Source organism: Thamnophis sirtalis, unplaced genomic scaffold (genome assembly GCF_051295495.1).
Source record: "Thamnophis sirtalis isolate CommonGarterSnake01/CBP01778 unplaced genomic scaffold, rThaSir2_p1.2 scaffold_8, whole genome shotgun sequence".
Taxonomy (NCBI): domain Eukaryota; kingdom Metazoa; phylum Chordata; class Lepidosauria; order Squamata; family Natricidae; genus Thamnophis; species Thamnophis sirtalis.
The window spans coordinates 71,793,444-71,811,071 of record NW_028261388.1 but is presented as its reverse complement, the minus strand read 5'-3'; the positions used below and the strand labels follow the sequence as shown (position 1 = coordinate 71,811,071).

Here is a 17,628-nt window from a genome sequence, read left to right as displayed (position 1 = left end):
TGCTTTGTCACAGGTCCTTGTTGCCACTATTGCATTTCTGTTACCAAGTGCAGAATACTCTTCTGTGGAAAGTGATAAAAAGGTGTGTAATGATTAGATGGCTTCATTTTGTCTCAATATTGCATAGTTAGCACGAAGAGCTAATGTTTAAATTAGGCAATTTGGCTTGTGTAATTGATAATTGCTGTTTTCAGGGAAGAGAGCAAATTTCAGCTTAGAGTTCAAATAGATTATCGGTAATAACTTTAGTGTTGATGAATGAATGGTATTTGTTCATAGATTTTTCAGATCATATTCTTTTGATTGCATATCATATATTTCCTGGTAAATTTAATTTTGTTTAATCAGGTTTTACAACTTTTCTAAGTGTAACTAATATTTGGACATTTTTCTGTTTTAGTTTATAGTCTCATTGTTACTTTGTTTATTGGATTGGTGCATGACATTGCCAGTGACGATACTGTTGGAGCCTGTATTTACTTCCAATTTTGAAAATCAGTACTCTTCTAATACTTCATTGCTTGATTATATTTATAGGGTAAGCATGAATGGTCGTACCTAAATACTTCACTTCCTGATAACTATGTATATGAATAACAGCATACTGAATCGAAACACAATTACAAAAAAGCCATTAGTTTTGATTGATGAACTACGCCAGACTTTGTGTACAGCTCTCTGAGATCCTGCCCATACTGTTAACACCAGTTTTGTCTTTAACATATGTGCTTTGGACATTATTAATTCCTTTCGATTGCTCTTGTATAAGATACATTTTCAAATGTATCGTTGTCCCATTTATTTTCTATATTCATGTATTTCAAATGTGAAATAGAACAAGTTTTCAGTATCATTTCAATTCCTTATTTGAGATTAGTTTAGTTTAGTTTAGTTTAAATTTATTTATAGGCTGCCCTTTTCCCTAGGGGGACTCAGGGCGGCTTACAACATATAGGGAGGGAATACACACAATGACAGTTAAAAGAGAACAACACATAATTAAAAATAAAAAGCAACATTCATTCATCATTTGGGTGGGGACAGATTATGATCTTTAACCCCAGGCCTGACGGGATAGCCAGATCTTGAGGGCTGTGCGGAAGGTCTGGAGGGTGGTGAGGGTACGAATCTCCACGGGGAGATCGTTCCAAAGGGTCGGAGCTACTACTGAAAAGGCTCTCCTCCGCGTAGTTGCCAGTCGGCACTGACTGGCGGATGGAACTCGGAGGAGGCCTAATCTGTGAGATCTAATAGGTCGCAGGGAGGTAATTGGCAGGAGGCGGTCTCTCAAGTACCCAGATCCACTACCATGGAGGGCTTTATAGGTGGTAAGTAGCACCTTGAAGCGCACCTGGAGATCAACAGGTAGCCAGCGCAGCTCGCGGAGGATAGGTGTTATGTGGGCGAACCGAGGTGCACCCACAATCACTCGCGCGGCCGCATTCTGGATTATATATCTATATCTATATATTCCATTTTAAAAGGTATTTGTTAGGAATTACTCAAGCAGCTTTATGTTTAATTTAGTAGTGTTCATAACAATTAGAAGCTCAAGTTCAACATCCCTAAGGTGCTTTCTCTTGAATAACTTCATGGTATTTCATTTTATATATGGTTTTTGTTTTTGTTTTACTGCAGATCCTGAATTGTTGTGTTTATGGTTCAAGCCTGTACAACCAGCAAAGCCATTATCTTTTAAGTCTTGCCGATCTCTCCAGTGAGATATATGATCCCTTTATGCCTCTAGGAAATGTCAGGAATTCTGAAGTGATTCTGGTTCAGTCTTCTGCAGACCTGAATAATTTGCTCACTGTTGCTGAAGGTAACAAATAATTTGAAAGGGAACAGCATCTTTTATTTTTCATTGAAAACTCTCTGGAAAAGAAAAATATATATATTTTACAAGAACTGAGCCCTAATAAATGTAAGCATTATGTTTAAGATACGATAAATCTTTAATTTGGAGGCGGCATGTTGGAGTATGTTCTGATGCAAGTTGCTTCCACCTGAACTTCTTTCTCTTCTGTCACTATAATTTCATGTCCACATTTCAAATCTTTCTTGAGGGCCATCATGCAATACTTTCTGAAAGAGCCACAACAAGAAAAGGAAGAAGCTTCCTTTTCAATAAATATTACTTTTGGAATAGTTTTCATACTTAGATAAAATCCTGTGCTAACATATGCAAATACGGGGAACCTAGTCATTCTTTCATTATAATATTTGGCAACGAAGTTTCATAGAGGGCGTTTCCAATAATAATCTAGAACCCAATAATTTTAGTTGTGTTTGTGCTGAGGTTCATGGTTTATAATAACCCAGAAGAAAACTCAAGAATAATATTTCATGGTGTCATTCAGTCTCTCCTCCAGGGACATTTTGTGCCATACTAGAAAACTGCAGTATGGTATGGTATTAGTATGGTATCAAAGCTGTGTTTAAAATAATCAAAATATTATAGGATAATCGAACCTCACTATGTTTTGGCATTCTTTGTCCCATATCTCCAGAAGGCCAGTGTAGTATATTTAGATCAAGGTTAAATCCGTACCGCATTGTGGAGCTCATCGAGTGACCAAACCCAATCTAATTGGGGATAATCTGGGGGGGGGGAGGTTGCCATGCATACCATCTTGAGCTCCCAGAGAAGAAGGTCTAATGGAAAATGTATGAATAGATAATTAAGGCTTAAGATGAGAGCACCATGAGGTTTGTCAATCTTTTGAGATTTAAGTTGTGTGTGTGTGTGTTATGCTTCACTTTTATTTAAGTTGGAGAATTCGCACATACTGAGAAGACACGTGTATAATCCTATATATAACTACTGCACAGCTAATTAATTTCTAGCTTATGTAGTGGTTTTCAAATATTTTTGAAGATGATATCTGCATTAAAAAAAATTGGAAACAACAGGTTTCTCATACTGTATCTCTAAAAATTTGAAGATTTGTTTTCTTTTTAACCAGATTTCATAAATGAAACTCTTATCTGAAACAAATAACAGAAATAATTTGGTTGTTATTGTTCTACAAATAAAATATATCCACTATTTTAATAGATAAACTCAATTATTAGGTATAAAAGATACCTTTACTTAGGCAATTCACAGTACAATTCATATATATTTTCCTTATTAACATAAATACATATTAAAATTTTGCCACCTCATAAAGTTCATTTCCTTTTAGTCTTTCGTTGTTTCAGTGTATTTCCTTTTTAAAATAGTCAGACCTGTCAACTTTCCCTTCCTACAAATGCAATTGAAATTGGTGCAAGGATTTTTTCCTATTCCACTTTTAAAGTAATAACCTTTTAAAGTGATAGCTGATATCTTAACAGTTTGCTTATTAATCTTAAATCAATGTAGTTTAGTTTACTTTACTTTATTGATCTTGTATGCCGCCCACTCCCGAAGAACTCCGGGCGGCTTACAATAAACAAGGGAAGGGGATAAATAAACAAGACAACACCTTAAAATACGCAACATCCACAGTTACCGTGGGGTTGGATATTTCACAAGCCCCCCGGCCTGCTGGAGCAGCCAGGACTTGGTGGCTTTGCGGAAGGCCGGGAGGGTAGTAAGGGTCCGGATCTCCATGGGGAGGTCGTTCCAAAGGGCTGGAGCTGCAACAGAGAAGGGTCTCCTCCGGGAAGTCGCCAGTCGACATTGGCTGGCAGATGGAATCCGGAGGAGACCTAACCTGTGGGATCTAATCGGTCTATGGGAGGTGATCGGCAGGAGGCGGTCTCTCAGGTACCCAGGCCCGATGCCATGTAGGGCTTTATAGGTGACGACCAGCACCTTGAAGCGGGTCCGGAGACTAATGGGTAGCCAGTGCAGCTCACGGAGGATAGTTGTAACGTGGGTGTATCTGGGTGCACCCACAATTGCTCGCGCGGCCGCATTCTGGACTAACTGAAGTCTTCAAACACTCTTCAAGGGCAGCCCCATGTAGAGCGCATATGTAGAGAGCTTGCAGTTAAAGAAGCAGCAGGGAGAGATTAATAGTTAATAGATAATATGTGCGTGTTCTCATTAGGGTATATTCTATGTTAGAAGCATTTCAAATTCAGATAAATTTCTTAATATGTCACCCTATATATCCTTTTTCATATATGCAATATACATATGTATAGTACATATGTGTAAGGGACATATACCTAAACACACAAACATGTAATAATAAAAAGTTATATATCCAAATGCATCAAAATGCACCACAACTGCTTTTAAAATAAAAAATCCTGTTTTGTGAACAATTTGCTCTGTAATAATTTCTAGGCCTTCCCTTTAACATCAAAAGTAAAATAGCACAGAGGCGAACAGCTTTACCTAGTAAGAGCTTATTAATTCTGAGAGAAATATTAATTACAGGAAAATTGGTATGCAATAAAGGAAATATTGGTAGAAGGTGGATATTTAATTTACTGTGAATATTATAGTTAGGAAAAACTGGCATGAGAATTCTTTAGTTAGTATATTATCCAGTGTTGATCGTCGAAGTATATAATACATATTCAAAACACTGTTGGAAATATAACAATTAAATTTGATTGTTATTTCCTATCTGGGCGCAATGTACAAAGCTCACAGCTTTAGAAACCAGTTCATCATAAGTTTAAACAAAATTTAAATACTTACTTATGCTTTATTGTCAGTTCTTTTTTCTTCTTAAGTATAATCCAACTTTAGATTCCTATGGAGTATGGGAACTCGGCTTTATAAATGATAAATACTGTTAGGATTCTCTATGCTTTTCACTGAAAATTACATTCAATCCCAACATTAGAAGTTTGGCAAATTAAGATTTATGCATCAACATCAAGTATAATTTTATATCTTAAAAATAAGTCTCATACCAACTTTTATATGATATGGAAACCAAATCTATAATTTTGCACATAGCCCAGTACCAAATCCAGCATAAGGTTTTAGAATATTAGATTTTTTTTTCTGACTGGCTATAAAGTTAAGGATGGACTTTTTCACATTTTTGTTATTTCAACTACTTATTCTTATTACTTCAGCTGTTTTTGTCAAACTCTGATCCACTTCTACTATTACTTCTTAAAGTGCCAGTTCTATGATTATATATATCCCAGGATAATGTGACTTGTAAGACCAATTGGCCAGCTGATTCCTTTTCTCTGTTTCTTTGTTTCTTTCTTTCTTTCTTTCTTTCTTTCTGTCTTTCCTTCCTTCCTTCCTTCCTTCCTTCCTTCCTTTCCATTTACCCCATGGCAGCAGCAATATAATCAAATTTATCATTTGATTGGCTCCATCTCCTTTCTTTTATCTTATGTTAATAAATTTAAATTGACATAATAAATTTATGTAAATAAATATTTTTTTAAAAAAATAACTGTTTATGTGCATTAAGCTTTGCCTACAGGAAGGAAAACAATTGGCTGCCGCTTTCTTGGAACAGAAAGGTCGGAAGCAATAGGGTAACTGTCCAATGGACCGATTACCAGGCAGCATCCTGTTCGAAACCGGGCCGCAGGAGAGATGGGGAGCCCACAATGCCTGAAGCTCATCTCACGCGAGCATAGCACACTTGTGCTTGCACATAAAACGCCACTCATGCGAGCATAGGGCGTTTGCGGTCATGCACAAAACTCCATTCACATGAATGTGGCAGTGCCCTCCACTTGCAAGGAATTTTGCATGTGAGCAGAAGCACCCTCTGCTCGTGTGACTGGAACTTTGTGCGCGAACACAAACACCATCTGCTTATGTGCAAAACTCCATTTGCATTAGTGGAAGGCACCAGCGCCCACTGTTTGCATAAATGGAGCTGTGTGTGCGTGCGTGTGCCTGCCAGTCACCCGACCCCACATCGAGCCAGGATGCCAAGCTGGAAAGGCTGGGAACTTCTTCAGTAGACTTCAGTCAGGACCACACACCTTCCATATTGTTGCCAAAGTATCACAGCATCACAGAGAGGAGCAAATTAAACAGTTATTGCAGATGATTTGAAATAATAATCTGCTCCTGATCTTTTGCTCTCTTATGTAGATTTATGAAAAAAGTGTTTCTAATATTCTTCAGTTTTCAATTTATGGTTAAATAATGTGGTACCTTTAAATATACTTGGAGCAAACCTATCTAGTTTCAAATCCACAACTAGCATATCTTTAGATACTATTCTTAAAATTATATTATTAGTTAATTTCTTGTCAGACTGTATAACTTGTACCTTCTCATTTTAGATATTTATAAAAATTGAGAATGTATCTTGTCCTAAATTTCAAAATTGAGAAGGGTGTGTGTGTGTGTGTGTGTCTTTGTAGGCTGTTTTATTTTTTAAAATTATAATCATTGTTATGATTATTTCCAGAAATGAAGCGGAGAAGCTTGGAGTTAATACCACTGACAGCACGAATGATTATGACACATCTAGTTAACAATTTGGGGCATTATCCTCTAACTGAAGGACCTGCTGTTCTACATAGTCTTATCAGTGAAAACCACAGCAATTCTTGTATAGAATCTTCTGAACTCTCACCTGAAATCTTCCGAAGCCCCAATTTACAGATCTTTGAATTTAATGACAATGCTGTCATTTCTTACCTCCAGATTCCTTCAAAAAGGGGAATGGCTGATGAATTGGAAGACTCATTCTCAGAAGTAAGAGTAATTGTTAGGGATATCTCTGGAAAATATTCATGGGATGGACAATTGATGTATGGACCATTAGGTGCTTGTTCAGTAGACCAGATGAACAGAAACTTCTCTGTGGTTATGGAAAAAAATAAGCAGAACTTTGAGTCTCCAACTGATTTCATTCAGATAGATGATGGAGAAGATGCTCTTGATAGGTTGCTAGAAAAGATTGGCAGTAGTAGTCCTGAGTGTCTTTTACATCCACAAATAAAATTAAATGAGCCATCCCCATCCCCGTCTGTCATGAGTCATGCCCAAGCTAATGATATAATTGAAGCAATAATGCAGCAAAGTTGCATAGAAAATGAATATGCTCATGGATACCATCTGAATCACAACACAAAAAGCGAAAATCAGAAGATGCCAAGATCTGCTCTACCACAGTCACCATTTCATTTATGTAGGCTTTTGCTAAATGACTTAGGAATGAATTCGTGGGAAAAAAGGTAAGCATTCACAGTACTCTAAGAATTTTGAGGGGGTGGGGAGGAACATTAGTGCCTTTCCCAGTAGTCATGGACTAAAAGCCTATTTACTTTTCCTTACCCAATGGGAGAGAGCAATTTTTACTGAGTTAAGGTCCTACTTCTAATTAGTATCCATGGAGAAGGAGAGGTCATTCTGCCCTTGTTTACATTCTCTCTCCCTTAAAATGCAATGTTTAGTCACAAGTTTCCTAAAGGTTCCCTATTCTTTCTTAGTAAAGAGTTATCTTAGGTAAGGTTGGATCTTCAAGTAATACTTATTTCTGAAGAAAAGAGGAAAGCTAAGCCTTTTTTTAATGTAGAGAAGAACCAAATCAACCTCTTCTTCCAACTCAGTTTGTACAGTGAGCAAAAGAAGGGGGGGGTATTATTTTTTTAAAAGCTGCCTCTAAATGGTCAGGAACTCAGTATCTATGATGAAAGAAGTACTAGGACTCCCATCACTTGCAGAACAGGGTACATGGAGTTCTTTATCGTGGAAAGGGGGGGATATATTTGGTGCCTTTCCAGAATTCCAATCAGATCTTCTACTCCCTGTAAAAGAAAAGAAAAAATCTTATTTCCCTGTTGTAATTCAACATAATTCGTCAGCTAGTATCAACTGCTAAGTTTGTGGAGTTTTTCAGAGCTTTCTGTACCATTACGTTTTTATTATTCATTGCTGCTGCTGTTTCCTTTTTCTTTCTTTCTGTTTATTTTCCTGAGTTGTGCAGGAAACATTTTCCACCTTGGAATGATCTCTTCCTGGAACTTGCAGGCAAGCCCTGTCTTAAAAGAAGGGTTCTGTAGAACAGCTAAGAACCAGAATGTCTAAAAGCAAAGTCTTTGGGACCAGTAAAATGACTAAATTCAACTGGAGGGGCCAAGGGGCCAGTTTTTATACCTATTTTTTGGACAATCTAAATAGATACTACCCTGTTTCCCCAAAAATAAGACCTCCCCGGATAATAAGCCCAATTGGGCTTTTGAGCGCATGCACTGAAACAAGATCTTCCTCAAAAATAAGCCCTCCCCCCAAAATATTGCAACACAGCAGCAGCCATGAGGTGACCACGCTCGCCGCTTCATGCACCTCAAAAATAATAAGACCTCCCTGAAAATAAGGCCAAGCGCTTATTTCGAGGGTCAAAAGAAAATAATACTCTGTCTTATTTTTGGGGAAACACAGTATCTCAGAACCATTGTACCATATCTTTGAAAAATCCCAGAGCATCGAGGAAGTCCTTGAGGATTGGAAAAGGGCTACATGGAGAGAAGTAAGCAGTAGGGTACCACAAGCTTCCGACTTAGGCCCAGTATTCTTCAATATCTTCATAAATGACTTAGATGAGGGGTTAGAAGAACTCATCAAATTTGCAGATGACACTAGGTTGGAGGCATAGCCCAGTGTTTCTCAACCTTGGCAACTTGAAGATGTCTGGACTTCAAGTCCCAGAATTCCCCAGCCAGCATTCGCTGGCTGGGGAATTCTGGGACTTCAAGTCCAGACATCTTCAAGTTGCCAAGGTTGAGAAACACTGGCATAGCCAACGCCCCAGAAGAGAACCTCAGATTTGAACAATGGGCCCTATCCAACAATATGAATTTTAATGTGAAAAAAGCAAAGTTTTATATTTAGACAGGAAAAACCAAAGGTATAAGTACAGATTAGGTGAGACCTGGCTCAAAAACAGTAATTGTGAGAGGGACCTTGGAGTCCTTGAATATGAGCCAGCTGTGTATTGTGGCAGCCAAAAAAAAAGCTAATACAATCCTGGGTTGTATAAACAGGCATAGAATCAAAATTACGTGAAGTATTAGTACCACTTTACAAAACTTTAGTAAGACCACACCTAGAATATTGCAACCGATTTTGGTCACCACACTACAAAAAGATGTTGAGACTTTGGAAAAAATTCAGAGAAGAGTAACTAAGAGCAATTAAAAAAGGCCTTTGTTGCAGAATTTGGGTTTGGCTAATCTAGATAAAAGAAGACATGATAGAAGTATTCCAATTTTTGGAGGGCTGCCACGAAGAAGAGGGGTTCAAATTATTCTTGAAAGCATCAGAGCAGGACAAGAAACAATGGATGGAAACTAATCAAGGAGGGAAGCAACCTGGAATTAAGGAGAAACTGCCTAACAGTGAGGACAATTAACCAGTGGAACAGCTGGCCTTCAGAAATCGTAGGCGCTTCATCATTGGAGGTTTTTAAGAAGACGCTGGACAGCCACTTGTCTGAAGTGGTATAGGGCAATGATGGCTAACCTTCTTGTCCTTGCACGCCAAAAGCATGCGTGTGCGTGTGACAGCGCACACGCATGTGCCCACACCCATAATGCAATGCCCGTGCGACACACACACACACACAAACAGGCTATTTTGGGCCTAACAGGCCTCCCTGCTAGGCTGCTGGGGCCAAACATGGGGTGTGGGGGGCACTCCCTCCCATGCTACCCCTTGCACATATGCATGTGAGACCCCCTTGTACATGCACGCATGTCTCCTGCATGTGCAGCAGAGACCTGAAAATCAGATGGCCAGTGGGAGGTGCACGTAGATGCGCAGTAGAGCTGAGCTGGGTGTCGGCTCACATGCCTGAAGAGAGGGTTCCCCGTGCCACATGTAGCACACGTGCCATAGGTTTGCCATCCCAGGTATAGGGTCTCCTGCTTGAACGGGGCCAGCCTAGAAGACTTCCAAGCTCCTTTCCAGCTCTATTCTATTCTAGATTGCTTCTCAGCAGCCAGGCTTTCTGCATACTAGAAAATAGTAAACAAATATCAATTATGAATATGAATTGATAGTTTGATCCCCTACAAACTTATTTGGCTACCATTACCACAACTTCTGACAGTGAATTTCATAGTTTAGCTGTATGCATCCTGACTCTCTGCATTTCACTGAAGTAAATTACAGATTTAAAAAAACATATGAGGTTGAGGGCTAATCTTCCTCTCAGTCCGGTTTGGGAGACAGATAGCTCCTCCCTCTGAGAAGGTTTTAAAGATTGGAGTCTTTAAACACAAGGAATGGTACCACAAGGTGGAAAATACCTCCTGGTTAATTCAAGAATAAAAATTAAATCATTCCACCCCTTCCAATTTAATATTTTCTTGGCCTCCTTAATGAAGGACAGATTTTAATGAAGGACACAAAAGTGGGAAATAAATTGCAATAATTAGTGTAATTCAAGTGAGATTGCTACTTCTATCCATGTGGTTAAAGGGTGATAATAGGGGCTTCTAAAAATAATCTCAGTGCCTCTCCTGAATTTAGTTTGACAGTAATTCAACCTAAATGGATTAAATTTTATTATAGTCAAACTAATAGGCATGCTTAAGTTGCTATTTACTAATTAAAATTCTGATATGAACTATAGTTGCCATTTGGCTTCAGCATTCAGCATTTATGAGTAATACATCGGGGGAGGAAGGAAATAATTATTTTCCAATTTATTCTTCAGTGGTAAGGATTTCCCTACTCCAATACAGTATAAAAAGGTATTTATTGAAAAATGCTTATTTTGAACTCTATCTCCTATAAGTACCAGAGTACCCCAAAAGTTAAAATTATCACGTTTGAACTAAGTCACCATTGCCATAATAGATCTTTAAAAGTAGATCCTAGGTTTTCACTCTCAGTTACGGAGGCATAGACACTGCCACTTTAGCCTTTTTCAGCAAAACAACAATAACCCAAGAACCTCTGCTCTAAGAATTTATACCATAAAATGTATTTTATTATTTAAGTGTCACGATTTTCTTAGATCAGATATCACCTAATTGAAAATTGCTCATTTTTCCTTTCAGATACGTTTGTGTGTGTGCATGTATGCATACCCATAAATACATACACACACTATTTTGGCAGGAAATATTTCAATTTTAATGAATTTCCCAAACTGAAATTTTATAAGTAAGTTAGAAAACATAATTTGAAAATAGAAAATTTATGTACTTGATAACATGCTTATAGAAAAATCAAGTAACTAATATACTTCCATTCTGACTAAGCTGCATAAATAGTTATAGAAAGTTATGTTTTATCCCACTTTCTTAGGTGCATTATTCGAAATGGTCTCTAGATCCTGATGTTAGACCATTAAACAGAAGTTAATAGGTTTGGAGGGAGGAATTATTGAGAGCCAAAAGCAGTCAGATAGGAGGACTTCAGAGTGGCTAAATTAACAAAATACACCAGTTTGTTAGTTACAAAATATACCAGTTATGTATTATGAGATATTCTACCATAATTTTATTCTATTTATTTTAGAAAAAGTTTTAATATTTTGAAGAAAAATTCTAAGTTATTGAGAGAACTGAAAAATTTAGACTCTAGACAATGGTAAGTTAAACATTCTAATTACTTACAATTCATGAATATGCTTAGAGTATCAGCTGCAATATTTTTTTAATGTTTTCTAAAAATACATAGGGAAGCAGTGGCTCAGTGGCTAAAACACTGAGCTTGTTGATCAGAAAAGTCGGCAGTTTGAATCCCGTTACAGAGTTAGCTCCTGTTACTTGTCCCAGCTTCTGCCAAGCACATAAAAATGCAAGTAAAAAAAATAGGGACCACCTTTAGTGGAAAGGTAACAGCGTTCCATGCACCTTTGGCATTTAGCCATGCCGTCCACATGACCACGGAAATTTCTTCGGACAGCGCTGGCTCTTCAGCTTTGAAACGGAGATGAGCACTGTCCCCTAAAGTTGGGAACGACTAGCACATGTGTGCAAGGGGAACCTTTACCTTTAAAAATACATATCTTACTCTTTCTTTATAATTACAAAATATAAATCCATCGTTATGAACAAATTCCATTAAAAACCATGTTGGTCTTGAACATATATAAATAAAATTTACTTATCCACACAAATTTGATTCTTGGACAGATTTGGATTGGTTTTGCCTACAAGTAGTCCTTGACTTATGACTGAGCCTGGAATTATGGCCATAAACCAGGCCAGTTGTTAAGCAAGTGAGAATGTAGCTGTGACTGATTTTATGACCTTTTCTGAAGTGGTCACTGAGTGAGTCCCTTTACTTAATGGCATTCTTTGCAGCAGTCATTAAGTGAACATCACAGTCATTAAGCAAACCCATTGTCTGCAACCCAGTGCAAAAAAATTGCATTGTTCAGGTCTTTTTTTGCTATAAACTGGAAGTAAATGGCAGTTTTGAGCAAAAAATATTGTAAATTGTGGTCATATGATAAAATAAAATGGACAAAATTAATGTGGTTATAAATTGAGTTTATATAATCAGTACTCAATAGACATATATTTAAATCATTGTAATGCTTTATTTCAGAATGTTGGGAAACAAATTTACGATTTTTTAAATAGATGGTTTGCAATGATCTTTGGTTTACATTCCTAGCCAAGATTAAAATAATGCCAAATGAAGTAGAATTCAGTAGTTGTAGGAATATTTGTAACATTATATTTCATAGCTTACAGACATGTCAAATTCACAAAAGGAAAACAGATAGTAAAAGAAAAAAGTAATGTTAGCTCCAAAGGGTCAGTTTAATGAGTAGAAGAGAAGAATGAAATCCATGCAGGGGGAAGTGTTTAATTTTTTAAAAATTGTTTATTTTTAAGAAAAATGTGAAGTGCCAATAACTAAACTTGTGGGAGAGGGTTATATATTTTCTTCAGTTGTCAACAAAATTATTGTTTGTATATTTTTAATTATACATTCTTCATTATTTTTGTTGAAATCTATTTTACACTGCATGTAACTCTTCAGAATAAAAATCCATTATATAAAGGTACAATATTTTTGTTCGTTTTTGCAGTCGTGAAACTCACAAGATTGCAGTAGTTTACATTGCTGAAGGACAAGAAGATAAATGCTCAATATTGTCAAATCCACAAGGAAGCCAAGCATATGAAGATTTTATTGCTGGATTGGGTTGGGAGGTAAATATTGCCCAAATGTCTTGTTTTAAATAATAATATTAATGGTGGTAATGGAATATTTGAGTTGTGATATTAATTTATCCACATTTTAGATTAACTGGTCTAGTCCAATCCATTTAATCCAGCATTTCTTTTATTACTGAGCCTGAGTTCAACTCTCACATGTTCTCAACAGACATGTAATATCACTTAGGTTACTACTTAGAAAAGAAGCCAGGAGAGCTAAACCTATAATTTTTCTTTGCTCAGAACATCTATGAACCCCAACATGATGCCCATCATGTTACCAAATAATATAGTACCAATGGCTACTGCAAGAATTTTAGTTCTGAGCACTTAGTTACCCTCATTCAGAAAAATCTACCATAAAATGTTTATTATAAGGAGAACTTTATGCACCCTTCTGGATATTCTACAACCCATTAGTTGATTCCAGACCTCATTATTTAGTTGTCAGTGAAACAATTTACTTTTTTCCAGAGTGGGTTTGCAGATCCTGCAAACCACCTCTTAAAATAACAGTTCAGGTAAGACCATCTGTCATTTTAATACATATGAATGGCATATCATATATTATAATATAACATGTATGATATCTGTAATATATTGGATATCTTATCTGAAGTGTTCTGTGTAGGAATGATTATAAAATAAACTGATTTATGTGCCTAGTGCTATGTGTTTTGCTTTAGTGTTACTTTAAGATTTGTGTATGTTATTGTAAGGTCTTGTTTTATACCAATTTATGAAAAACTGAGATACATGTCATCAAAGTGGACTTCAATTAAAGTGACTTACAAGTCAGCTAAAATAACAAAAATAAAACATTAATTTTAAGTTCATTTAGTAAAAGTGTTCCAGTAAATTCAGAGGATATTTCCTTTATCTTTGTTTTTAATTACAAATTAAGGCTAACATCTTTATTTTCTGCTTGATTAAGGTTGATCTTTCAACTCACTGTGGGTTTATGGGTGGTCTTCAGCGTAACGGTAGCACAGGACAAACAGCCCCATATTATGCTACTTCAACTGTAGAAGTAATTTTTCATGTATCTACACGAATGCCATCTGACTCAGATGACTCACTGACCAAAAAGGTAAAATATAAACCTAAATATAAATAGTATAATATTATCTTTTCAGAAGTGCCTGTTGCCTTCTGTTAGCAGCATGATTGTTTATTGTGTTGGTTTTGTGAAGTAATTTTATTAAAGACTACAATTACAATCACTTACTCGCTATGTTATTTGCATATCCCTTTTAATTATTAAGACATCACCTGGTTTGTTTTGCATGCCCAATGTGTCATTCTTGTAGCATTATCATTTTTAAATCCACTTTGAAATCAGTCTTGATCTTGTGTGGTAGAACTTGATTCTCTCCCATAACATCTTTTAAAAGTCTATCTATAGAGGCAGGCATTTTTAATATTTATTTTCTAGATCATGTTTATATAAATTTGTACATTTAAATCTCTTGTCAGAAAAAAATACACATTTTAAGATTGCTTCTCTGTTTAACAATACATTTTGCCTCTTCAGCTATTTAGGGGATACTTGTATTCCTGCTATTGTCATTCCCCCTTCCTTTTAATTTGCCAATTTCCAAGCATTGGAAGGAGAAAGCTGAATAACTTGCTTAGCTGACAAATTCAATAGCATGACAGAAGGTCATACCACCTGCTGCCAGAAAAACTGCCTATAAATATGACCATTCTGTGGCAGGCAGTATATTTTTTGACCCACAGAGTAAAACAGATGTCATAGAAATATTTAATGATAAGAGAGGCTTTTTTGTATGTAAAATAGTTGCACCTGCACATGACATCTAAAATAAGTGTCATAAATTTGACAACTATTGAGGAATATTACTAGTTGGTGTAGAATAAAATAATTAAAGACATGTTTCCTTAATACCAGCTAGCAAGACAACTCAGTTTTCTATTTTCTGATGAAAAAACAGTAAAGTAATTGTAATTGCTGGCAGATTTGTGAAATAACCATTTGATGGTATTTTTTTTGGTCTTAAGGATTGGTCATTATGTGCAGTCTTTCATTTTGGTTTTCAATCCAATCATCTTGTAACCATAGTAGAGATGCACGCACTGTAGCTAACTAACAGCTCCTTGTCAGAATTATATGTAGCTTTTTTTATTTAAAAAATCAATTAGTGACAGAAAGCCAATCAGCTGAGAAACACGGCTCCCCCCCCCCTCATATGAACCTTTGCTCTTTACTCAAGAAATTCATTAGTTATAGCTAGATTAGATTTTTAGCAGCTAATCTAACTGCTGTAGGGGTTTGCAAAGTGGAGACAGAGCTGCGCTATTGGATTTGTTCAATTCATTTGACTCCAGGACTATAATTGCACTTATGTCTTACAAGGCTTTTTATAGCCTAAGGCTGGCTGGCAGCAGAAAACAAATTGGCAGTGAATACAGTAAGAGTGAAAGGGAATGAAAGGCACACATTATCAGTCTCCAGGCAGCACTGTTCTGGCAGGAAGTTTCTTGGTTAATTTACAAATAAAACTTCGATTTTAGGATGGGCACTCTGTCAGGCAGACAATGGGGATGTCAGGATGGGCTATTACTCAGTAAAAGTAGCACCCATGCCTAACCCTAGCAGAAGTTCTTCAATCATGCAGACAACTCCTTTCTGAAGCCAGCTGGCTCCATAATACAATTAGTAGGGAAAAAAGGTCAGACTATTAGGTGTCTTATACCATGACCACAGTCCGCATTAGTGTGTAAGCCTGGCAGACAAGGAGAATAGCTAAAGATCTTTTATCACTATTTATTAAACAGTAGTTGCTGAATGACACATAGACTTGCATGCCCAAACATGAATTCTTGTTAAAAGGCTTTAAAAAATAGCAAATGTTCAAAATCTACAGGGTATCTTATTATGCAAATACATTGAAGAAATGTAATCGTTCTCGATAGGGTTGATAGCAAAATTTAAGTTAGGCTCTTTACTAACTTTTGTTTTTTGAAGATGTCCTTCTATTTGGGATCATTTAAAATATGGATCCAGTTTCTAATTTTAGTAAGCTAACTAAGATTTAATGTGTGCTATAATTATACCTTTTAATATCTCCCAAATTTATGATTTTGTAGATGTGGGTAAAATTGAGGTACCCATATTTTTCAGAGTATAAGACGCACCGGAGTATAAGACACACCAAGGTTTTGAAGAGGCAAAATTTTAAAAAGTAGGTAGGTAGATAGAGGGATAGAGAGGGAGAGAAAGAGAGAGAAATACAGTAGGTATGTAGGGTGAGAGAGAGTAATTAGGTAGATAGGTAGATAAAGGGATAGAGAGAGAGAGAGAAATAAAGTAGATAGGGAGAGAAAGAGAGTAGGTAGATTGGTAGGTAGAGGGATAGAGAGAGAGAGAAATATAGTAGGTAGGTAGGGAGAGAGAGAGAGAGAGAGAGAGAGAGAGTAGGTAGGTAGGTAAATGTTTCCAGATGTATTTATCCATGTGCTGGAGAAGGAAATCACTGACAATCTGCAGCACATAAGACTTTGTTTCTGCTGGCACAGCACTTGATCAATGTAATTCTCATCAATCAGTTAAAGAGCTGTCCAAAAGGGGAAAAAAAGCATTCTGCAAACCTCCCAAAAATGGCCCATTTTTCACGAAAACAAGCCTGTTTTCTTTTTTTAAAAAGGCATGAATAGCCTTGGGGGGGCTTGCAGAGTGCTCCGGGGGGGGGGGAAGAAGCAAAAAATGGTCCATTTTTCACCAAAATGGGTCTTTTTTGTCAAAAAAAATTGCATGCATAGTCTTAGGGAGGCTTATAGAGTGCTGCTGGGGGGGGGCAAAAATGGTCCATTTTTTTGCTCATTTCTGCCCTCCCCATTCCCTAAGAGCTCTCTGAAAGCTTCCATAAGGGTATACACGCCCAGATTTTCAGCCTCTTTTTTGAGGAAAAAAGGTGTGTCTTATACTCCGGAAAATACGGTATACCAAGTTAATAATTGAATATTAATTGTAGGGGGTTTTTTTACTTGCCGTTGTCATTATGCAAGAATATATACGATTACTTACGTTAAGTCCCATTGTGTAAGACTAATTTTAAGTAAGTGAAAATCAGATTGTAGCTGCACAAATAAATAAATAAATAATTTTCAGAAAGAACCCAACTTTCATTTTAACCTACCATATTTTTCAGAGTATAAGACGCACCTTAATTTTTGGGGAGGAAAACGGGGGGAAAAGTTTCTGCCTCTGTCTGCCAGCATCCATTGGCTAGCATACTTGAAGCAAACAGCAAATGGCCTGCTCAGCTTTAGCACGTTATTGCAGCCTAATTCAGCAAGAGCAGCTAATTGGCAGGTGGAATACCCCCCAATCAGCTGTTCCAGGCTGCAGGGATTGCCACAAACCATCGCCTCCTCTGTGCCTCGCATTTTCGGGTGGTTTGAGGCGACGGGGATCCTCACTTCCATTCGGATTTTGATAGCAAGCAGCACAGAACTTTTTATTCATTAAAAAAAATATTCCTATCTATAGCTGTAGGCATTGAAAACCAAGCTTTTTTGCAGCAAGGCCCGGTAGAGACA

The 17,628-nt window shown here is 36.9% G+C and overlaps 1 protein-coding gene across 2 annotated transcripts in view; it reads left to right on the top strand.

The window, feature by feature from the left end:
* Positions 1-17,628, top strand: part of RALGAPA2 (Ral GTPase activating protein catalytic subunit alpha 2) — a 192,220-nt gene that overhangs the window by 94,999 nt on the left and 79,593 nt on the right. For both annotated transcript variants that reach the window (XM_087721899.1, XM_087721898.1), the window contains 7 exons: positions 14-82; positions 401-538; positions 1,639-1,822; positions 6,342-7,113; positions 11,408-11,479; positions 12,936-13,059; positions 14,000-14,155. In XM_087721899.1, the coding sequence (XP_087578025.1) occupies positions 14-82; positions 401-538; positions 1,639-1,822; positions 6,342-7,113; positions 11,408-11,479; positions 12,936-13,059; positions 14,000-14,155 (1,515 nt within the window). The remainder of the gene's footprint in view (positions 1-13; positions 83-400; positions 539-1,638; positions 1,823-6,341; positions 7,114-11,407; positions 11,480-12,935; positions 13,060-13,999; positions 14,156-17,628) is intronic.